The sequence below is a fragment of the Xenopus laevis genome, chromosome 1L (assembly GCF_017654675.1).
Source record: "Xenopus laevis strain J_2021 chromosome 1L, Xenopus_laevis_v10.1, whole genome shotgun sequence".
In the NCBI taxonomy this organism is placed as follows: domain Eukaryota; kingdom Metazoa; phylum Chordata; class Amphibia; order Anura; family Pipidae; genus Xenopus; species Xenopus laevis.
Genome location: NC_054371.1, coordinates 154648302 through 154673354, shown reverse-complemented (window position 1 = coordinate 154673354; position 25053 = coordinate 154648302). Strand labels below are relative to the sequence as shown.

Below are 25053 nucleotides of genomic sequence, written 5' to 3'. Positions count from 1 at the left end.
GTCTGGAAATCTCAATTGCTTATATTTTTTTTCTATTTTACACATAGCTTGACATCCTCAATAGAAATTATAATGCAACGCTATATAAACAGACTACATATTCTAACAACACAAACTGATTATAATATAATTTGTCATGCCGAACAAATACAGAATCGTTTCCTTATACTGAATTATGCTCAATCGGCAGGTACTGCTTTCTTAGCCAGTTCTGGATAGAATAAATATCTGTTTTCAAGGGCAAAGGGACACCTTGTGTGTTAGGCACAGCATACAGTAAGAACATCTGCAAGACTCCTGAGCAGAAGAGGCTTAAATGGGCTGTGCGGGGTCAGAATTAAGCATAGGGAGCATATTCGTTAGCAGCCAAATGGGCACTACAAGAAGGGGTTGTGAGCTTTAGTATGACGTAGATGGCAATTTGCAATTGGTTTTATTTGTAGTTTTATGTTCTTTAGCTTTTTATTCAGCAGCTCTCCAGTTTGCAATTCAAGCAATCTGGATGCTAGGGTCCAAATTACCCTAGCAACCATAAATATGACAAGTAGCAACAATAATACATTTGTACCCTTACAGAGCATTTGTTTTTTGATAGATACTAGTGATGTGTGGGTCAAGTTTTTCCCGACCCACACCCGACCCTAACCTGCCCTCCCTCCACCAGCGCCGGCCCAAGCCCAACTTCTGACTTTCCCTTTATAGGCGCGCAGCTATAAAGGAAGTCAGAAGCTGGCAGTTGAAGGTGGCGGGTGGGGAGAGCAGGAGGAAGAGCTTGACCCACACAGGGGGGTGCGAAGTCAGCCCGAACCTGACCCACGGTTATGGGGCTGGCCCGCACATCACTAATGGATACCCCCCATTTGAAAGTTGGAAAAATCAGAAGAAAAAAGCAAATTAAAAAACTATATAAAAAAAAGAAAAATCAAAGGCCAATTGAAAAGTTACATAGAATTAGCCATGCTATAGCATACTAAAAGTTAAGATAAGAAACAATGCAGGGGTAAAGGCCTATAAAAGTTTCTATACTAACTATAGAGTTTAGTATCACAATAGCCTTTGGTATTATGTCTGTCCAAGAAATCATCCAAGTCATTCTTAAAGTCATTAACTGAATCAGCCATCACAACATCACCCGGCAGTGCATTCCACAACCTCACTGTCCTGACTGTGAAGATCCCCCTACGTTGCTTCAAATGAAAGTTCTTTTCTTCTAGTCTAAAGGGGTGGCCTCTGGTACGGTAAAGTGTAATCATATCCCCCTCGCAAGCGCCTTTTTTCCAGAGAAAACAACCCCAACCATGACAATCTACCCTCATAATTTAAGTCTTCCGTCCCTCTAACCAATTTAGTTGCACGTCTCTGCACTCTCTCCAGCTCATTTATATCCCTCTTAGGACTGGAGTCCAAAACTGCACTGCATACTCCAGGTGAGGCCTTACCAGGGACCTATAAAGAGGCATAATTAGGACAACATTTTGAATGTGATCCCTTAACAAGACTTCAAATAATTTGCCCACCACCAATGTCAAATTTACTGGCCTATAATTTCCAGCCTGAGATCGTAATCCCTTTTATAATACACAAAAGCCATGAATATCCTGTAAATTATATCCTTATAAACGGTGAGTTCTGATGTCATCAGTTATAAACGGTGAGTTCTGATGTCATTTCTGTGACATGACTCATTGAAATTTGTGTGTTATAATAATTAAAGTACCCCCAGTTGTAAAATATGAGGATATTAGAAGTTACCTCGGAGTTCCATGACCTGTATAAAAACACTCGGCTTTCGGCCTCGTGTTTTTATATGGTCATGAAACTCCTCGGTAACTTATAATATCCTTATATTTTACAAGAGGGGGTACTTTATTCCCTATATAATATTAGAATAACATCAGCTTTTCTCCAATCCATAGGCACCATACCAGATGAAAGCGAATCTGAGAAAATCAGAAATAGGGGCTGGTCTAAAACTGAACTAAGCTCTCTTAGAACCCGGGGGTGTATGCCATCAGGCCCTGGAGCCTTGTTTACATTAATTTTTATTAAAGCTTTATGGATCATATCCTGAATCAGCCACTGACTAGATTGAGCTGAACCATTCGTGCAGTTATTAAGTGAGCCTGTGAACTCAGACTCCTCTATTGTATACACTGAAGAAAAGAACTGATTTAACACATTTGCCTTTTCTGTATCTGTTACAACCATACTGGTACCATTATTTAATGGAGCAACACTCTCAACCTGCATCTTTTTACTATTAATATATTTAAAAAACTTTTTGGGGTTAGTCTTAGCCTCCACCTCAATTAACTCTTCATTTCCTTTTTTTAGCCTTCCGGATTGCTAATTTACAACATTTATTATAGTGTTTATATTCATTTTCATTAAATGCAGTTTCTGTCCCAACAGATTTGTCGTTTTTTAATGCCTTTCGCTCTAAAATGTATAGAAAAAAAACTACCTAAAAAAAGCAGGGTTCACACTGGGTACTTTTAAAAATCACAAACTTTTATTTACCACATGTTAAAAAGGTCAATGTTCCTTTCCTAAGAACAACTTGTAAAGATACATTTGTTTCTACATGTACTTTGAGGTCAGAGATATGTTCTCGGATACTTTGTTTTCATTGTGCATTTAAAAAAGACTTATTAGTAACAGATTGACAGTTTGAATTTCAAACAGAGTATCTGAGCTGAAAGCCTGTCAATTAGCAGTAAAAAACTGAGAAATATCACCAAAAAAAACCTAAAAGTAGAAAATGAATGTTAAAACTGAGATGCTCTCCTAGTAAATGTACATCATTGCATATTTTGGGTTGAAAGACTGGAATGTTATAGGCAAAATAAAATAATCAATGCCACATGTGCATGAAAAAAAACACCCCATTGTGGCATGCTTAGGGATTAGCCAACATTCCTAATACACTGAAGCAACAAATACGTCAAAGAATGCAAATATGGAACCAATGAAGCGTTTCCCACAGTCCCACACAATAGCTGCACAATGAACAAAGTATCACTACAGATGCTCTGCTAATTATGTGGGATAATAAGCTGGAAATGCAGTGAGGGATGAGCCTGAAATAAATATCTTTACCGCAATGCCTCGGTCTGGTTCTGGGATCTGCCAAGCAATGCCCTTGTGCCCACTGATTTCAATGTACCCTGGAAATGCAGAGAGTACATTGCCAACAGTCTGTTTATCCTGTTGCGTCATCTTAAAATCTATGTAATTAGCAGGAAAAGGGTTTGTTTTTGCCTGAAAACAGTTTGGCTGTTCAGCAGAAGCTGCTTTTAATTGCCAGAGATATTTGCAGAAGGAAAATGTTAGGATGGGCTGGCACCAAAAAACCAACTGTACCTCAAACACAACACGAGGTAATAAAATAAAATTTGTGAGACTGGTTTACTCGGGCCACCATAAGAGAATTTTCTAGGCCCCTGGGCCCAAACGCTCCTGCCCCCAAGCCTCACCCCAGATCCCGCCTATACCACAGTTAAAAGGCCACACAGACATCAGTGCTAAAAACTGTAAACCCCCCCACACACAAGTTACAAAAATCCATTGATGGTTAGAGCCCCTTAAACAAACACATTGTTAAACAAACAAATTGGCTCCAAGGCCCCCTATAAAAGTTTTTTTAAAAAACATTTGTGGTCAGGGCCCTCCTACAAGTTAAAAAAAAATAATTGGTACCCAGGGCCCCCCTATAAGTTAAAAAAAAACATTGATGACAGGGCCCCCCATACATTTTTTTTAAAAAAACATTGCAGGCAATACCCCCCCTTACAAGTTAAAAAGAAACAGTGGGGCCCCAGAGGATTTTTAAAAAAAAAAAAAACATTGGTGGCAGGGACCTATAGAGTATTAAAATAATACATTGGTTGCCAGGGTTTTATTTAAATTAAAAAAAAACACATTGGTGTTTAGTAGAACTGAACGTGTGGCTTCGGGTCTTTAGCTGGTTGATCCCTCCCAGAGTGACATAACTTCTGGCTCCTTTTGTGGCTTTGGGACTTCAATTTGGCTCCGTTTGTGGCTTTGGGTCTTTTTGCGGCTTTAGAACTTCAACTTCGGCTTCTTTTGTGGCTTCGGGTCTTTTTGCGGCTTTAGCACTTCAACTTTGGGTCTTTTAACGGGTCTTTTAGCGGCATCGGCTCCGTCTTCAGCTATTCAGGTTCATCAGGACTTCAGCTCTTCTGGACTTCAGCGGTTCTGCACGACTTTGGCGCTGTCAAGGGGGGCTCGGCTATTTCTGAAAGTGCAGCACATCTGGGCCCCCCTTTAGGCCTGGGCCCTGTACATAGCAATGGCAGTTCCACTTTAATGTGTAAATGTGTATATTTATGTGTAAATTTGTGTATAGGTGGCAAGCATTTTGCAAAGTACTAATTACCGGTATAAAAATAATTGTGTGTTTAAGAGTCTGCATATTTCATGCATGTTTATTGTGCTGAATCTAAATCAGCCGAGCCTTCATTCTTGCAATACTTGGAAATATTTGTCCTTATCACCATGAAACAGCCCAGTTTTATGGCTCACTGCCTTGGCAGACTGATATATGTGTCAGTAGCACATCAACTGATGAATTTTGTCACAATAGTCACCACAGTGTAACCATAGCGATAGACCAATACCCAGGGTACTGCTGTTATCTAGTAGAAAACAATAAAGCCCTGGCAGCCTGACATTGCTAGGGGTGACATGCTCACCACTTAGCTTATAAGCATTTAATTAAATGTATGCTGCAGACTGAACTGATTTGTGTGCAGCCATGCAGCATGTATCTAAAAGAATTGCTAATAAGCCATGCAGGATACAAATTCAAGAGTCTCCTCTATAGCAATGATATTAAGCATTAAGTGTGCTGGGTTGTGCCTAGTCCCTGTGTGGGTGTTGCACACGTGAGCAGGAGGACATGCCCGTGCGTGTGCATTGTAAACGTTTACATGCACGGAAGCACATGTGCATTTGCCAAAGGTTTTAGCGTTGCAGGGCCCCTTCCAAGATATTTTTGTTGGGGGTGGTGCCATGTCAGTACGCCACTGGGTGAGGTGGTAATCCTAGAAGTCCACACATCTGTGAGCAGCACATTTTGGGGAGTCCTCTCACGTTATGGTTAACAAGAATCAGCAGAGTGCTTCCTATTACTTAGCATGAGGAGCAGCGAAACGCTAATAAAGGGCCAACCTTACCTCACCCCTTGGTGCTTAACAGCATCGCATCAGCTTTCAACTTCTTGTCTCCCGGTAACCTGTGAGGTGTAACATTTTATCAACTTGTCTCATGGCTGGAGCTGACCACCAACTAAATCAGTGCTTACATATTGCATTAGATTTCACCAAGTTTTTTTGAAATATGCTAATACATGTGGGACAGGAAAAATGCAAGGGCTGCTCCATTGTTTGTGGAACAAAATGACATTCCCAATAAAATAAAGCGATTACACTAATAAGTATATTTAAGTAAACTTTGTGAAGTTTTCAATGTCTGAGCATTGATCTAGTTAAGGAAATAGTCCAGTTTTGACCCTTGAGGGCCCTTTTACTTATAGTGCACCGAGTTCATAAGCAATGTACTCAGATTACTACCTAGGGTTGTCATCTGTCTGATTTTGAACTGGACAGACTGTTTTTTTTTTAGGTGGCTTTCTTGTTTAAAACATCCTGCCAGGTTTTTTAAGTTAAAACAAACTGGGCAAAATGGAGGTGACATAGCCACACCCCAATGTCACATCACATGACACATGACAACCCTACAACTTCCTCAAAAGAGCTGTGCTCAAAAGAGGCCTAGCAAGTTACGTACTTCGTTTTTAATATCAGTCTAAACAAAAAAACTATACTAGAAAATTACCTGTGGATTGTAACCTCTTTTGGACAGTAATTGGTTGTACTTTTGTATATAATCTGTATGTAGGGTTGCCACCTTTTGTGGAAAAAAATACCGGCCTTCCTATAGATTTATCTTTTTTCCCTATTAATAACATTGGGATCAGCCATCATTTTTAAAATACCGGCCAGGTGGCAACCCTATCTCTATGTTTAATGTATACACCCATTTATGTGGGTGATGTGCTTTAAATGACCATGATTATGTGTATTATTCACCAGTATTAAACCTTGTATACATAGGGCTGCCAACTTTCCCCTTACTAACTCCGCACAGGGAGGTGGAAGACGGGGCCGTGACGTAATGGGGTGGGATGTGACGTAGCGGGAGGCAGGGCCGTGATGTAATGGGGTGGGATGTGATGGGGGCGCAATGTGATGTCAGGGCGGGGTTATGACGTGGCAATTGGGCGATCACCACAACATATCTTAATATGGAAAACCGGGCAGGCAGTTTTGACCCAGACAGTCCTTCACAAAACCAGGCTGTCCAGTCAAAACTGGACAGGTGGAAATCCTAGGTGCACAGTTAACTCTTACTCCAGGAAAAATGTATGTTGTTACAGCAAGTAAGCCTGTTATTTTGCAGGCTCAGGAAAAGCCAGATAGATGGGTCCCTGGGGTAAATGGAGGAGAGCAGGATGGGCCCATTTAGTGTTTTCAGCTGCCCCAGCTACAGGTAGCTGTCTGATTAAGCTGCACGTGAGCAACAAAAAAAAAGAGGTGTGGAGATCACTGTGTGTTGGAGGAAGGTGTGGTATTGCCAGAAAGTGAGCCAGGACAGAATCGGGTGAACTGTGATCCTGGAAGAGTGAAGTCAGAAGGGCAGAATGTGGAAGCTTCTCCCCAGAGAGGGGGAAGAGTTTGAATGAGTGATGCTGAAACACTAATGAACTGTATTACTATGTGTTTATGTTGGGAAAGGTTTCATTAAATATACCTGTGTTTTTGCCTAAAGACAGTGTCCATGTCTTTATGCTCCTGATCCTATGCTTACCTGCCTACATGGCCGGAACTAGGGGTAGGCAGAAGAGGCATGTGCCTAGGGCACAAAGGTGAGGGGGCTCCGAGCACATACCTCTTCTCCCTGACTGCCCTTAGTTCCTAACTCCTGAAGTCCTGCTCTCCTGCCTCTGACGCCTGTTGCAGGAGCAGTCAAATACTTTACAGTAATCTTTGAGCTCCTGCCTCTGACAACTGTTCTGTCTCTGAGGCGCTCAAGTGAGTGGAGACTCAGATGTACTGATGTGTGTGCCTTGCCTTGGGTACTTCTTAAAGGGTCGTTCACCTCCCAACACTTTTTTTCAGTTCAGTTGGTTTCAGATAGTTCACTAGAAATAATAAAGACTTTTTTCCAATTACTTTCCATTTTCCATGTTTTTCCTATATTGAAGTGTAAAGTTTAATTTTTCACCTTCTAAAACTGCTCTGGGATGGGGGATTTAAACTCTCTAAAAACTGTTCAAAGTTGATACATTTAGTTGATACATTTCTTATCCTTGTCCCTGCTGAGCAGAAACCCTGAGTTTCATTACAGGCAGCTGTTAGAATTGATACAATAGTTGCTAATACTCCAGAGACGCTGCTGAGAAACTAAATGTTGCAAAATTGTTACAGTTTAGAGTCTGACAGTAACTTTAAACTTAGATTTTGGAAAAACGGTAAAAAATAAAAGATGGAAAGTTATTGAAAAAAGTCTTTATTTCTGGTGAACGATCTGAAAACAATTGAACTGAAAAAAGTGTTTGGAAGGTGAACAACCCCTTTAAAGAGGTTCTTTAATTGAAGATTAAAAAATGCCAATATCAAGAGAATCTAGTAGAATTGCACAAGGAATTGTACAGCACAATAGAAGGCTCAGCTTTCCTGGATATTCCAGCACAAGTTGGGATTTCCCATTCCCTTAATGACGTAATAAAGCATTGCAATATCTCTCTATAGTTAGCAGCTTACAATAAATACAGGTGTGCAAGCAGTTAAAATAATGTGAAACCAACTCTCTGTCATTTTCATACTGAACATTTGTTTTGATGTAGAACCATGTGTAACACACATCTTCATCCTGATCCTATTGCATTAGTAGCAGGCATTGTTAACTGTTTCACTTGTGTGGGTTCAGGTCTGCACTAGGAGTCAAAATAGGCCCTGGCATTCCAATACAGAGAGGCCCAATCAGCTCCTCACCAGCCCACTAAATAGTGACTTCCTATGGCATCTTATGGCAGCCCCTCTGGCATTTGCCAGAACCCACAGATTGGCAGTCCGGGCCTGTGTGGGTTCCAGTACTGTGGCTACGCCATTGTTCTCCCACCAGCTTCTTTCCAAGCTGGTGTCACATGGGCACAAAGGCACCTTAATATACAATAAGGAACTGTAAAGTTATTATTACAATAGGTTCCACAGTCTAACAGTTTGAAATAATTTAATGTGCGCCTGTACAGGCTCAACGGTAAAGCTTTGTGTTGACTAAAAGCCAAATGACCTTTAATTGTTCTATTTGTCCAGTAAGTTAGAAGTACATTTTTTATCATTCAATTATTGTAGACATTTATTTTGGGAAATGTAAAGCATAGCCTGACTGGATGTATGAATCCTGTTTCAGAATGATGTATGTTTCATATGTGTATATATTTGGTTGCTGTCTTTTTATTGTGTTCAGCTCTGTTACATTTTACATTCAAGGCATTCCATTGTCTGTACTAGCCTATGATTTGTTGCCAGCCCTAGGTCCCGACTTGTTGCCAGACTACATCTCCCAGAATCTTCCAAGAAGTATACCGTGAGTTGCAGTGCACATAATCCAACATTAAGACTCATACATTGATACTGACACTAAAAAATGTATTTTCAAAATATTAATCTACATTAAAAGTTAGTTATAAGTGCCAAGCAAGTAGCATGTACTTGCCAATTGTGCCCATGAGCCTCTGCAATTAGAGCCTTGTCCCATCGTTGTTAATGAGCCCTATTATCAGCATATGTTTAATAGGTTTCCTTAACCAGTAATTATAATGATAACATAAATACTTAAACTGTGTCATGTCAAGTAATAAATGTTTAATAAAGTAAAATAAAATAAGAGTCAATGTTCCTTCAGCCCATTCTTTTCATTAGCTTTTCACCCATGCTGCTGGGTTCTATTGTTCTATTACATTTCAGCAAATTTTCCCACTAGGAGATGTAACAGTGCATTTTAAGTAATTGATTATTAAAAAATAAATGATATTACTATGTCAGAGATTGGCTGATTTACAGTATGAATAGACATATGAATAAAGGCTTTAAATATCTGGCATGGTAATTGTTTCTTCTCAACAAACTATGTTAACTGAATGTGAGATAGAGGAATGTGATATTTTGTTAGTGAGGAATGACACATGGATGCTCCATATCCAGTAAGAGGATCATGATACTGGTCCTTTGCACCATTCTGATAGGTAGCTGTATTAAAAAAGAGGTATAGATAGAAATGTTGCTACAGTAGAGAAGCATTGGCCTGTTATTGTTAGATCCTGCCAACCCGCAGCTGTTCTACAAACACATTTCTGAGCATAACCCAAAAAAAAAATACAGTATAAAAACAGCTAAAGGCTGGCAGGTTTGACATATAAGAAGAATAGAATAATTAAAATAACAGTAGATTTATCTTTTTGCCCTAAACTTGTTCCCTGTGCTATCACACTTTATTTAGGTCCAAGCGCTGCAGGAAAGTGCTTACAAGCTTCTCCATATATTTGGCACTATCTTTGCCAGCTTGAAGCACTTCCTCGTGGTTGGCAGTGAAATTACTGTCATAGTCCATAACAGCTTTGTTGGTAATTAGTGATATTCCCAGGATGCGCAGGCCGCAGTGTCTGGCAACAACCACCTCATGTACTGTGCTCATACCTAAAAAAAAAAAAAGTGCAAAAGAGAGGAGAAATTAGAACTGCAGAACTAGGCAGATACCATCTACCACAAACTTTTAAAAACATCTACGTTTTTTTTCCAATGAGTCTGTTCCTCATTTTAATATCACTGATTATACTACATATTTACTGCAATACATTTGTCAGTTTTATTGAAGTGTTGGACAATTGCGCAACTTGACAGGGCATAAAATCTTGAGATAAGAGAATGAATGTCTATTTTTATTAATTCCATCAGAGCTGCTTGCTGAACTTACCAATATCTAGCCTTTGCCCTTGCACTATTTCTGCTCTTAACCTCCTCTACTCTTCAAACTGATTGTCTTAACAATGGGAGATGAAGGGAAGGTATTGGTGGGCAATCATCAGTTTTTGTATTTGCTGAACTATTTATGGCAAAACCATATTCAGCAATAGGGGCAGATCTCTTTCGTTGCACTACTGGGCCAGGATTTTTCATCACCTCTCCCATCCCCACCTCTCTGCTCCCAACCCTTGCACTGGAAGAGAGCAACACTAAGGAAACGATAGTTGACAGCACATTGACCTTCCCAGTCCCTATCCAAATTGACACAGTCTGTGGGCAACAAATTATTGATCCCTAGACCAAGGACCCAGGCTTGCCTACCATTCTACCCAATTATCACGAGATGTCAAAGATTGCATAGTGGCTCCCTCCCCTTATTAGGAGAAAGAAAATTGCGTGTAAAAAACAATATGACAGCTTTTTTAAAGACATATCTATTTCGATGTGGGTGAAATCTAGGTAAAGTGAGCAAGTCAACTTTGCTTTTCATATTAAGAATCCAAGATGCCTGCATCTTCCAAGATCAGTTAAATGCACAGATAACCTATGGTGGTTACATAATGGCAGCTCACACAACACACCATGAATGCCTGATGCTCTGAGCTGTAATTATTCTGCTAATGTAAATGCTGTTGATTTAACAACCCTGCTATAAAACATGCATCTTAATGTCTTCAACCTTATAAAAAATGAATCAGTTTATAACAAAGGGATGGTCTTACCAAATGTTACTTTGCACTTACCTACAGCATCTGCACCTAACTTGTTGAGAAATCGGCATTCAGCAATTGTTTCAAAGTTAGGTCCCCCAAGACCACAATACACCCCTTCTCTCATATTATTATAACCCAGCTCCTTGCCAGCAGCTAGCAACAGACTCCTCATGTTCTTGTTATATGCATCTGACATAGGGGGGAAACGAGGACCAAACCTATTGAAAAAATTGAGATAGTAACATGTACAATAACTTGATCTCTGTAATGTTATGTACACATATTTCTCTATTACACTAGAATTCTTATTTTTGAATTACAAATTTAAAAACTTCTTTTTTTAAACCATAGAAAAATATAAAGATGATTCTCAGTTTCTGGGACATGTTTTATTACAAGTTATTGCACTTTAAATGTTTTAATAGTCTACCAATTGCAGTTCCTACCTCCATCTGTTTTGGCAAACGTTTTGCACAGGTAACAAAAGCACAATATCACTGATTGGATAAAACTGTGTTTAAAATGCAATGAGTTAAGCATCTTCCAGAAGCAAGATTTCTGTAATTTTTAATTTTAAATGTATTAATCCCACAGGAGCAAGTGAAAGACCTCTAAAGTGCATAACATTGTGCCCCTTTGAATTCATCAACTGAGCAATTGTGCTTTATGGATTTGTGCAGCCCTCACTTTGCACTACAAGTTGAATCTGGCACAAGATGCAAAGTATTGTACTTAATGCATGCCATGGCCCTGCTTCATCGTGCAACAGTTGGCACAAAACAGGAGTAGGCTGCTGAGTGCAAAAAAACACAATTTTTTTGCACTCAGCAGCCTACTCCACTGTTGGTTAATGATGGTTTATATATTTAACTACCATATGATTGGCACATTGGGTTTAGACATGTTTGCTTATTTTTAAGTTACTATACAAAAATAATGATGCTAGCTGCAGTACATAGCTAAGTGTATATGCACAAAGCTCCTATACAGTAAATATAACTGCTACTTGCCATAGCAACTGCTACTTTCTGCCTTGCTACTTATGTCAAACAAATACAATTACAAAAGGAAACAAAGGAAAAAACACATATGCAATATTAAAGGGATTCTGTCATGATTTTTATGGTATAGTTTTTATTTCTAAATTACACTGTTTACACTGCAAATAATTCACTCTACAATATAAAATTGAATTCCTGGACCAGCAAGTGTATTTTTTTATAATATTGGTGTGTAGGCAGCCATCTCAGGTCATTTTGCCTGGTCATGTGATTTCAGAAAGATGCAACTGCTTTCTGGCAGGCTGTTGTTTTTCCAACTCAATGTAACTGAATGTGTCTCAGTGGGACTTGACTTTTTATTATTTAGTGCTGGTCTTAGATCTACCATGGAGTTGTTATCTTGTGTTAGGGAGCTGTTATCTGGTTACCTTCTCATTGTTCTGTTGTTAGGCTGCTGGGGGGGAAAGTGAGGGGGTGATATCACTCCAACTTGCAGTACTGCAGTAAAGAGTGACTGAAGTTTATCAGAGCACAAGTCACATGACTGAGGGCAGCTGGGAAACTGACAATATGTCTAGCCACAGGTCAAAATTAAATAGAAAAAAATCTGTTTGCTCTTTTGAGAATTCTGTGCAGAATTCTGCTGGAGCAACACTATTAACTGATGTGTTTTGGAAAAAACATTTTTTCCATGACAGTATCACTCATAATGGCACAACCAGACCTTTAACCCCCACTTACCTGTCTTCATTATGGCCAAACAATGGATTTTGTCCTGCAAATCCTACCATGTTGATGTGATCCTTTATCACCATGATGTCTCCTACACTGAACTCTTGGTTCAGACCTCCGGCAGCATTAGTTAAAATGATGGCCTCAACTCCCATTAGGTGGAACACTCGAACTGGAAATGTCACCTTGTGGGAAAAGAAGGGTGAAATATAAGTTCTTACAATTATACGTAGTGTGAGAGGTTTCACCTCTACATTAACCTCTAAAACATGACTGCAGAATCTGCCACTTTCTTTTGGTTCGTGACCTCCTTTATACATTACACTGATGTCAGTACAGCGTGATATACTGGAATGGAATAAGATTATTTAGTGGTACCTCCAAATGAGGGCCCAATGTCCTAACAGCCTGTTAATACAGAAATGGACGCCATTATCCATAAATCCGTTAACCAGAATGCTTTGAATTACAGGCAGGCCATCTCTCATATACTCTAATGAAATAATTGGAGTTTTTAAAAATCCCCTTTTTCTTTGCAATAATGAAACAGCACCTTGTACTTATATGTACAGCGCTATATGGAGCTATATAAATACATGTTAATAATAATAATAATAATAATAATAATAATGTTAATAATATATGATGGGCCTTACCTTCCACAGTGGGTAGCCTTCATAGAAATGAAAGCGGCCTTGCATGCATACACATGGCTTCCCACTAAGGTTTCCAAATATCAGACGCCCCGCATGGCCAGGAACTGAAAATCAGAGAGAATGAAAAAATATATTCTTATAAAATTGTTGCTTTGACAACTTGAGTAATAAAACTTACAGAGTCTGTAACACACAACAGCTTATCAGATGTTTAATGTTCTAACCTCATTATGCCAGGTAAAGCTCTTATTACTTTATTCTAAGGAATACAGCAGTAGAGCAATGACAGAGAGGAAGTTTTGAAAACAACACTTCCTCATATTACATTACAAAACCTTAAATATGTTATTCAGAATGCTCAGGTTTTCCGGATAACAGATATTTGCGTAATTTGGATCTTTATACCTAAGTCTACTAGAAACTCATGTAAACATGAAATAAACCCAATAAGCTGGTATTGCTTCCAATAAGGATTAATTATATCTTAGTTTGGATCAAGTACAAGATACTGTTTTATTATTGCAGAGAAAAAAGAAATCATTTTTAAAAATGTGGGTTATTTGGATTAAATCTATGGGAGATGGCCTTTCTGTAATTCTGAGCTTTCTGGATTACGGGTTTCCAGATAACGGATCCCATACCTGTACTGTAATTACAATTAGGGTTACAGGTGCCTGCAAACATTAATCTAGGATATCTTTTTACATTGTTTCCACAATATTGAAACCAGAATCCCGTTTATTACCTTTTAGTAGCACCATATTGTTAAAATCCCACCACAGAGCAGTGGTATCCTGAATATTCTGCCTACTGCCTGCACACAAAGGTATGCACTGCACTATGCATGGATAGTTGTAACACTCCACCGGTAAGACCTCAGAATGTACAACAGCTCCATAGCTTACAAGTCTATTTTGGCAGGTGTTAGAAATACCATTTTGTCAGATAGTACTAGAAACTCACTGGGCACAGTACATTCTATACATCAGCCATCTACATATCAGTTTCATACCTGTGCTCTTGGGGAAGTTGGGTATGTCGCAGTAATTGAAAGCCTGTTGATCTTTAAGAAGTTCCCCTAGTCCACCAAGCCCAGAGCCGCACACAATGGCCACAATGGGACGATGTTTTGTTTTGGATAGAAGCCAGTCTGATGTCTGTTTATACTCCTCATATGTGCAACTGCAAGACATAAAGGCATTCCAGGTTCAGAACATGACATAAATAAGCACATAAAACAACTGTTTTTATAATGGAGTATTGGCAACAGCTCAGAATCGGACCTCCTTTATACATTTAAACCAGACAAATTTTACATTCTAGAATTAAGTTGGGCAAAATAGACTGCTGGTTGCTATGGGTTACTGCCCAGGTGCAAATTTGCCCAGCGTTTATAAATGAGCCCAGTGTCATGAAATGGTGTGCCCACTGTCGGTGGCATTACATGAAAGCTACTTGTGCAGCACTGTAGGTCTCCCGGCTAGCTCCTGAAACACAATAGTTCCACCACTCATGTAACCAAGGCAACAGCACCCAGTGGCACAATTTCAGACATTTTGCCTGTAGCGCTACAGTCAAAGCAGTACTCCCACATAACGCTGTACTTTCATGCAACTGTCATAGAATGCAATGTGGGCAAATCTAGGTTTCGGCCCTACATATTGGGGCTGCTAAAATCACAGTGGGCAAAAATACACTGAATTTCCCATGTGCTGCTGCCCTTATATCCGTGGGGTAACTAGAGTGTGCCAGGTCCACCTGCCAGAAAATCTTCAGAGGGGCCCAGCGCACTCTGATCCCCATACTCCCACCCCACCCACTTCCCGCCTCTGTCCAGCTCCCACCTGGACCCCGCCCACTCTCCGTCCGGACCCTGCCCACTCTCTGCCGATGCTCTGCTTCCCTGGGCCCCCCTGCTTCTATAGTTACGCCACTGCCTAATATGAAGGTTTGTAGCAGTAACATGCACAGAACTAGTCTTACAGTCACAGTTATGCCAGTAATCAGCTAAATACATCTATATGGAACATGTGACAAGCATGTGACAACATCAGTTTCAGAGCATCCCTAATCTCTTTAGCCACACAATGATTTCTTGCATTGAAGTGTTGTCTGTTTCATGGCTGTCTATGGGATACACTTTCTGGGCCTGAACATTTGGCTTCTAGTGGACAGAGACCTAACATGAAATGCTCTCCAGCTTTACAAATTTTAAACTAAAATGGAAAAGATGCAAGTATTTCTATATCACCGCTGACAATTAAACACATTTTATTTTTTTTATGATATACTTTCTTGAGGGTTAGTGATGCCCACCAATAGATTTTTTAAATAATTTTTATTACTAAGGGGTCTATTTATTAACGGTCGAGTTTTATTTTCTCTACAGGTTCCATTTTTTTCACAAAAAAAACCTCAAATTTTTTTAGAGAAAAAAAGGACTTATGACCCAAAATCAGAATCTGAAAATACTCCAGTTAAAACCTGTCGAATTCATGTAAAAGTCAATGGCAGAGGTCCCTTTAACCAATTGAAGATGTTTTTTGCCTTCACGATTTTCGGGTATTTTGGGTTGTTTGACACTAGCTTCTGCTTGAAATCTCAAGTTTAATTCTTAGTAAATTAGCCAAATTCATGCATGGGAGTTAGTTTCTAGTAAACTATGAGAAAAAAATTAGTTTTAGTGAACAACATTTCAGGTCACCAGATAATAGTTTAAATTCCAGAATGGAGCAAAAAGAAACCAAAAAGGATAATTGCATGCTGCCATAGAGCATCACTTGCTCTAGAATACTAACCCCCATATGTATTAAAATGTACAGGGCTTGCCCAGGTACAGTAACCAAAAGCAACCAATAATAATAATTGCTTTTAAACAAGTGACCAGCAAAGTTAATTTTAAGGTGAAGTGCCCTTTAATGGCAGATACATGGTATACGGAAGAGGTGTAGAAGAGACTTTTCTGCAGTGTCAGCATAATCTCTCACATGCCAGGAAGGTGTTCGTGCGTGTAGAGTAAGGTTTTAACACTCAGCATATTTTGCCACGGTCCTAAACAGATCTGAGTTCAACCACCTCACAAAGCAATGGTAGAACTGAAGTACACATAATATATTTTAAAGCAACAACTGCCTCTGGCTGTATTCCTCACTTCCAATACTCAGGTTTTGGGACTGAGCAATATTGGTGGACAGACCATTTATTTATAGGTCGAGTAAATACAGAATTAGTTAATGATTATCTTTAAGGTGGGTTAGGGTGGTTTCCCACCATAACCAATTAGAGAAGAGTATTTCGTTTTAGAAATAACAAGTATTGAATGGCGGTTCACCTAGTTCTGTCTAACGGTTTTTATCCTTGATTTGGGATATCATTAACTAGGGGATGTTTACTAATGATGATAAGCATGATAGGAACTTTCTACTCATGTCATGCTGACCTAGAGTATTATAGAATATGATTTAAGAAAGAGACTTAGCTTAAAGTGGTATACAGTTATATATCAGATATAGTATATATGTGATTACAATAAAGGCTACCTTAACACTGCCAGCCCTAATCTTTCCCCCACCTGATTATAAGAGCACATTCCCGAGTAGTCCTGTTGGGTAGGGCTCATTTGTATCTCATCATACTTCAGTTTGCAGACAGCGGGCGGTTAATGCAGAAGTTTAAATACTTGTCATTGATAAATGCGGATAGAGAAGGGTGTGCTAAATACCAGTAACCAAAAGAGAGCACATTACAGTGCAAATGCTATAGTTTGTTTTCTGAGTATACCTTCAAAAACTGAAATGGGATCTTTCCTTGGAAAAGAGCTTTTTAGTAAATGTTAGTTACCCCCACCGCCATGTAGCAAGGAGATTCAGTCGGAGTATCCTTAATATCTAGGGCATCGCATACATTTTCACCATTAAAGTGGACATGTCACCTACACATAAAAAGCTGCATAATGAAAGTCCTTTGAAAATTAAACATGAAATGCAAATTCATTCATTTCATTAAAACATCCATACCTTTTATAAAGGTATTTAAATATTTGAGCTGTCGATCAAATATTATATGCCCCGCCTCTAAGCCTGAGGCATAGCGGTGGGGCAGGCAATTACTTTCACTTTCAATTCTGCACTTCCTACATGTCACTGCACTTCTCACATTGCGCCTTCCCTCGTCAGACTCTATAATTATGTAGGGCACTGTGCATTCGCATTATGATTTTGGGGTGATACAAAATGTATCTTAAAAAATTTTTTGGCTCATGCCTGCTTGCTGTGATAGTGTAATTATAAGACTGATGGAAACAAAATTTAAATAATACATATAGTGTAAGTAAAGTTTATGTTACTCAGCTAACATGATAATAAAAAAATGTGAATTATTTCTTAGGGTGACAGGTCCCCTTTAAAAACTCACTGTAATTGCAATGGCTTTCAGCTTTTAGCTGTATCTAGAAGAGCAAAGAGGCATTCTCACAAAATCCTGTCCTCACTGACATTTAGGCTAAGCCCTCTGCCAGTGCTTTAAGTATCCACCCACCCCCACTTAGACCAGTCCACAGTTTGCAAACCCCTGACAAACTTTGTTCCCTATGGAATGCACTGCAGGACATTGGGACATGGTTACAGGCCTAAATGTATCTAACCTTATACTACAAGAAGAAGCAACCCTTGTAATTTGTGATATATTATTATTCTCCACTTCACTGTTACTAATTGGCTTGAAAAGGTTACATTGTAACACGTGTTGTTGGGCATTAGGAACACTTGCACTCTGGGTGGCAGCTAACTCAAAAGCTGCTTTGCTAATACCGCATACAAGAGGAAATCTTGGATCAACGGGATTGGTCCAAACTTCCATTGTGGTCTGATCAGCCCCAAGGCAATTGACTTACACTTGACAAAGAGCCGTAGCTCTCAGTTATTCCAGTAAAAGTGTTCCTGCAAGTTTTGCACCTACAGCCTATTTGTTGTATCCTGATAGTGTATGGATTACTCACAGGTAGGGTTGCCACCTTTTATAAAAAATTTTACCGGCTGCTGGGGGGTGGGCCCTCAAATGGGCGGGGCGTGACATCAAAAGGGGCGGGTATGATGTCAAAAGGGGCAGGGCCACGCGACGGAGACCCGCGGACACTAGAAGAGGCAAAAAAACAAAGGTAAGTTGCAGGGGATTGGGGGCAGGCCGAGGGCTCCTTTTGATCGTATTACAAATTTACCGGCAGCTACATTGCCGGTAAATTTGTAATACCGGCCCCGGCCCTGGCAGGTATTTTACCGGCTAGGCCGGTAAAATACCGGCTGGGTGGCAACCCTACTCACAGGTACTGTAGGTAGAGCTGCTCACAGAATATAGTCAATAAAATCACTTTTGTGTACTTCACACACACACACCAAACTATAACAACTTTAGGATAAGTCTGTGCGTCTAGCTTAATAGTTAGCTAGTCACCAAGACTGGAAAATAAACCATAAAGAAAATATGTGCTAGAAAGAGCAGAAATGGCTAACTTTCTTCACTGACTCCAAGTGCACTGGTCAATGAGTGCCAATTGTACATGGCGTGTCTGTTTAAAGGGGAAGGAAACCTAGGTGTCGCAAAAACCCTCCCCCCCCTCCCGTGTGTTGCCCACCCTCCCTCCTCCCCCCTGGCCTACCCGTCCCGCTGGGCAAATGCCCCTAACTTGTTACTTACCTTTCTGCGCAAGTCCAGTCCATTGAGTTCACAGACGACATCTTCTTCCACGCAATCTTCTTCCTGCTTTGTACAGCGTTTTGGCGCATGCGCAGTAGAAGCATTTCGCCGGTACAGATCTACTGCGCATGCGCCAAAAGTCATTAAGTACTTTTGGCGCATGCGCAGTAGATCGTACCGGCGAAATGCTCCTACTGGGCATACGCCGTTCAAAACAGGAAGAAGATCGTGTGGAAGAAGATGTCGTCTGTGAACTCCCTGGACTGGACCTGCGCAGAAGGGTAAGTAACAAGTTAGAGGCATTTGCCCAGCGGGACGGGTAGGCCAGGGGGGAGGAGGGAGGGTGGGCAACACATGGGAGGGGGGGAGGGTTTTTCCGCAAACTAGGTTTCCTTCTCCTTTAAGAGCCATTGTATCCCTATACAGTTGCCTCCGTTAATATCATGTTACTTTTGATCACTAAACAACTGAAGACAACAATTGTTTGGCAGATTCAATATTCAGCCAAATCCTAAAACTGTGGACATAAAAAGGTCCTGTAAGCAAAAGAAGGAACAAGTATGAATAAAGTGAGCACAAAATGCAAAGGGAATGGTTAAAGTGGGCTTTATGTGAAAGCAGAGCAGACTGAATAATTTCAGTAATATTGTAATATAATACACAAAAGCCATTAATATCCTGTAAATTATATCATTATAAACGGTGAGTAGTGATGTCATCAGTTATAAACGGTGAGTAGTGATGTAATTTCTGTCACATGACTCACTAAAATTTGTGTATTATAAAAAATAAAGTACCCCCAGTTGTAAAATATGAGGATATTAGAAGTTACCTCGGAGTTCCATGACCTGTATAAAAACACTCGGCCTTCGGCCTCGTGTTTTTATATGGTCATGAAACTCCTCGGTAACTAATAATATCCTTATATTTTACAAGAGGGGGTACTTTATTCACTATATCTGTTACAGTAAACGAAGTGGTAAAACCACTTCAGTGAATGGGCATTTCCCGTCAGTATGCTTCAGAGTGGTTGGCCTGTGCTTCTAAACTTACCCTAAAAGACTTTGCTCTGCAAGAACAAAGCTAAATTGGCAACATTAAAAAAAACTTCCACTTTTTTATAGCTTTGCCCTAGCAAGAACCAACTTCCTGTCCTTACGAGTGGGGGCACTGCTGGCTGCATACTCTCCATAAAAATATAGTAATTATTATAGACTATATAAAAGTACAGTCTAAGATGCAGGGAAAAAAGTGCAGAGCACCTGGCTATCATCCACATGGCAGTTTAGTAAAGTGACAGCGCCTTTTGACCAGAAAGAAGCAGGAATATTATTAAAGGAGAAGGAAAGCTTACTCCATATTCTTTGCAGGAATAAAAGTTCACTTTATAGTGTGCTGAATCGGTAAGGTAATCTTTGTTATAGGCATTTGTATAGTTAATATCTGCCTTCCTAGTCCTAATCCTAGTTCCATTCATCATGGGGCTGGAGTACTGGGAACCTGTTGTGCGTGTGACTCCAAAGTGCGTTATCAATCAAGGAAGCAAAGCATCGCCTATAAGTGGAATTCGGCTGCGCTGTAATGTTAGAACTGAAAATGCTGCCTCGGGCAGCGGGAGGATGGAATGTAAAGAATTTGGTGACGTCAACCTAGTGCAGCCGGCAGGTTTTCATCAGAGCAGCATACGGAGCGAAGGGAAGCACCAATAGGAGAAACAGATAATGTTCTGAAAACTGTATATAGATGCAGTTAGAATGAACAACACTTAATTTCAACCTTTCCTTGTCCTTTAAATGAGAAGTTTACTTGGATACAGATATCTGTTTTGAGTAGGATTGCTATGGAACATGTTCACTCTGCACAGTGCCTTTAAGTGGGACATGGATAAAGCAAGAGGACATAATCTTTAGGTAGATATTACAGGCATTTGCTAAGTAATATTAAAACTGTGTTATTACAGGTATATGATCTGTTATCTGGAAACCTGTTATCTAGAAAGCTCTGAATTACTGAAAGGCCATCTTCCATAAACACCATTTAATGAAATAATTCAACATTTTAAAGCATATTTCCACTTTCTCTGTTATAACAAAACAATACCTTGTATTTGGTCCCAAATAAGATATAATTGGAAGCAAAACAGGTTTATTTAGGGGCACATTTACTTAGCTTGAGTGAAGGAATAGAATAAAAAATACTTCCACCTTCGACTACGACTTCAACTTCGAATCGAACGATCGACCATTCGTTCGACTATTCGACCATTCTATAGTCAAAGTACTGTCTCTTTTATAAAAAACTTCAACCCCCTACTTCACCACCTAAAACCTACCGAACCTCAACGTTAGCCTATGGGGAAGGTCCCCATAGGCTTTCTAACAAATTTGTGATTGAAGGAAAATCGTTCGATCGATGGATTAAAATTGATTATTCCTTTGATCGTTCGATTGAACGAATAGCGCTAAATCCTTCGACTTCGATATTCGAAGGATTTAACTTCGACAGTCGAATATCGAGGTTTAATTAACCCTCGATATTCGACCCTAAGTAAATGTGCCCCTTAGTGTTTAAATGATTTTTTAGTAGATTTAAGTTATGGAAATCAAAATTACAGAAAGACCCCCCTTATCTGGAAAATCCCAGGTTCCAAGCATTCTGGATAACAGGTCCCAAACCTGAACTGTTATGTCTGTGCCTTGCATATTTTGGAAGAGTGAAACAATAATAAAGATAGTTTTTACCCTAGTCAAAATAAAAATGTTCTTATGGAAACAAGAGAGGTCCTGGACTCAGATTATATAAAGCACAGTGATCTCCAGTTTAGCTCCAGCTAACAACAAACAGCCCTATGCCCCAAAAATCTAGACTTTCCAAATATTTAGTGAGTCACATGGTACCTGAGCAATCAGCTTTGTGACATTAAACTTGGAAAAATCTATTCAACTCTTGTCCATAGAAGACCTTAAAGGGATACTGTCATGGGGAAAAAAAAATATTTTAAAAAAGAATCAGTTAATAGTGCTGCTCCAGCAGAATTCTGCACTGAAATCCGTTTCTCAAAAGAGCAAACAGATTTTTTTATATTTAATTTTGAAATCTGACATGGGGCTAGACATATTGTCAGTTTTGCCCCAAGTCATGGCTTTCTTCAGTTTATCAGTAGGGTGGCTGTGGTAGGGGAATATCCTTCATTAGCAATGTCAGTTCGGCAGATATGCCAATGTATATGGAGTAGTAACTTTTTCTGCTTGATAATGGTACTATGGTTGACATGTGCCCACACTCCGCAGTGTTAATATTACTAATGTAATGTACAGTACAGTCTGCACCAGTCACCACTGCCACACCCATTAATGTACGTGCTGCCAAGCAAAAATATTTGAATTACAGTTAAACCCTATTTATTTTTGTCTCCCAGTCCCCAGTCAATGAAGAAAAAGTAGATCTTTAATTTTATCAAAACGCTAAAATATTTTATTGCATACTGTAGATAACACTTGGGACCTTTGCCACGGCATAACTGATATGCCACAGAATGCTTCATTCTGTCCATGAGTTCACTTTCAAAACAAGCAAACAGCAACTATTCACTATTTTAGAACAACTAAAATAGTGCATGGTATATTTGATATTGGATTATGCGTGTTATTGTTCATACACTATGCCAAATCACGTTTCCCACAGTGCCAGATCCTTTAGGGGAGGAACAAAGCTAAAACTACAAAGGAGTTATTGGAATTTCATGTGGAAATTCCACTGGACTCTACAGGAAATTTTAAAACTGAATTAGGAGATAAGCTGTTTTCATGGGCTAATGTAGTATAAAGCAGCCCCCCAGCTGTTAATCTAGTTTTGTCAGCTAAACTGTTTTCATGGATTTGAATCTAGCCCATTATGTTGTATAGAGCAGCCCCTCTGCTGTTAGTCAAGTTTATTGTTACCTTAGCTCTAGAACAGTACTGCCCAACCAGCTCACTAGCTGATATACCATGTATATACAGATACCAAGTCTATGTACATTGGTTAGTTGTTAAGAATTATATTTTCTTATTTTTTCAATATGCAAAATAGTTTTTAGGTTGGAGATTTACTTTAAAAGCACTAGAGAGCTGCATTCAACCTGGGGACCTCCAGCTGAAATTTCGACTGTAGCTGTTAACAGACCCCTCCCACCAGCAATTGACTGACACATAAATCACTGCCACTAAGCTCTTCCTGTCTGGAGCTAGGAGCAGGGTTCATAAAATAAATGATATTCAGGTATGGGATCCCTTATCTGAAAACCCATTCTGAATTACAAGGAGCCTATCTCCCTTAGAGTCCATTTTAAGCAAATAATTCATTTTTTTTTAAAAAATCTAAATGAATTCCCTTTTCACTGTAATAATAAAACAGCACCTTGTACTTGAAGATAACTAAGATGCATGACTCCATACTGGAGACAAAACAATCCTATTGGGTTTACACTTATTTTTAGCAGGGGGCAGCTAGGCTGGGGGGAGGAGGGGTCTAGGTAGGGCAGGGGGGTAGGGTTTTTTTTTAGTTACGAGTTGAATTCTCCTTTAAAGGTATGGTGATCTAAATTACTGAAAGATCCCTTTTCTGGAAAAGCCCAGGTCCCAAGCATTCTGGATATGTGTGTGTGTAACAAAAGTATGATCCAGTACAGCATATGGTTTAAATGTCCAAATTACAACAAGGCTGGAAGGGGTGACTGCTCTTGGGTCAATAATAGCACTAGCACCATATGGATCAGGGGTTCCCAACGTTTTTTTACTAGTGAGCCACATTCAAATGTAGAAAGAGTTGGGGAGCAACACACATATGAAAAAATGCCTAGGGGTGCCAAATAAGGGCTGTAATTGGTTATGTATGGACTGGCAGCCTACAGGAGGCTCTACTTGGCACTATACTTAGTTTTTTTGTAATTAAAGCTTTCCTCCAAGCCTGGAATTGAAAAATAAGCACCTGCTTTGAGGACACTGAGAGCAACATCCAAGGGGTTGGAGAGCAACATGTTGCTCACAAGCTGCTGGTTGGGGATCACTGATATAGATTACCAGATGTACATAGGAGGATTGTGGGATAATCCCATTCCCTGGTGTGGCAACAGTCGATGAGAAAACAGCCTCTGGAAAGGCATTGCATAATTATTGGGCAGCAGGTGCAGACAGGAGAAATAGAACTGCCCTGCTTGCTCTAGACATCTATCTGAAGTTCAATTCCCACTACACCCTGCTAGCCTAAGGGGATGTTAGTATACAATAACAAAATAATGATGTGTTACACACACACACACACACAACAAATGGAAATGGCGCATCATCCCTTATTTGATTATAAGATATCCAGTCAGTGTCCAACTACTCAGTGAAAGGTGTAGCTAATAGCCAGTGTAACAGTCAGCACTGCTGGCCTGTATATTTTGACAGGCTAATCTTAGCCGTGGATGCATGGGTGTGTGTGTGTAAAAGGGAGTTGTTCATAGTGAACTATTTTCACTAGTATTTCCCTGACTAAAGGTTCTGCTACACAGGAAGCAAGTGACTAAGAAGAAAATGTACAAAATGAGGTGTCACATTAAATAAATAAATATAGAGCGAGAGAAGGAAATAAGGCTGAGTGAGGGAGTTGAGCTCCATTTGTGCTGGGTGTCGGCTGGCACGTAGAGAGACATGGCTAGGGCCTAGGGAAACACTCACCTTTCCTTCTCAGACATGGCTGTTAAACGGCAGCGACCAGAGTGTACGAATGAAAAGCTCGTCTGTGACAAATGCACTGCGTTTTGATGCTTCCTCCTTTACACTATCGATGCGGCCGCTGGCAGATGGCGACACGCCCCTGTATCCCGTTGGCTGAAAGGCTGGCTGTGTCACTACGACATGGTAGAGATGATGTTGGGGGCGAGACCAAGGGATGCCTCTGTGGAGCTGGAGTATTGAGCGTCGGCTGGGGAGAAGGAGCAGCTTATCGTGTAATGACAAGAGACGTGGCAGGAGAACACCTTACTCCAAATCAGTGTCAGCTACAGTAACTGATAAAGAGCACTGGCTGCTGCAAACCCACAACATGCCTATTGCTCTCCTTTGTTCGTGTAGTACTATCGGTCTTAATCATGTTTTTATGGCCGTTTTTATGCAGGACAGTAGTT

General features: G+C 39.9%; 1 protein-coding gene across 2 annotated transcripts; it reads right to left on the bottom strand.

Moving 5' to 3' along the window:
- Positions 1-8936: 8936 nt before the first annotated feature.
- On the bottom strand, positions 8937-24778 carry pnp.L (purine nucleoside phosphorylase L homeolog). 2 transcript variants are annotated; one of them, NM_001086340.1, is given in 7 exon segments: positions 8940-9697; positions 9700-9782; positions 10853-11040; positions 12565-12740; positions 13212-13315; positions 14224-14393; positions 24605-24679. In NM_001086340.1, coding segments are annotated over 7 exon segments (750 nt in total). In that variant the 5' UTR covers positions 24622-24679; the 3' UTR covers positions 8940-9685.
- Between the last annotated feature and the right edge of the window lie 275 nt (positions 24779-25053).

Excerpts from the sequence above, each read along its gene's own strand:
- pnp.L (XM_018262739.2), bottom strand. Across the intron at positions 12,741-13,211 it reads AAGGCTACCCACTGTGGAAG|GTGACATTTCCAGTTCGAGT; the intron begins GTAAGGCCCATC and ends TTTTCCCACAAG. Across the intron at positions 9,783-10,852 it reads GTTAGGTGCAGATGCTGTAG|GTATGAGCACAGTACATGAG; the intron begins GTAAGTGCAAAG and ends TTTTTTTTTTAG.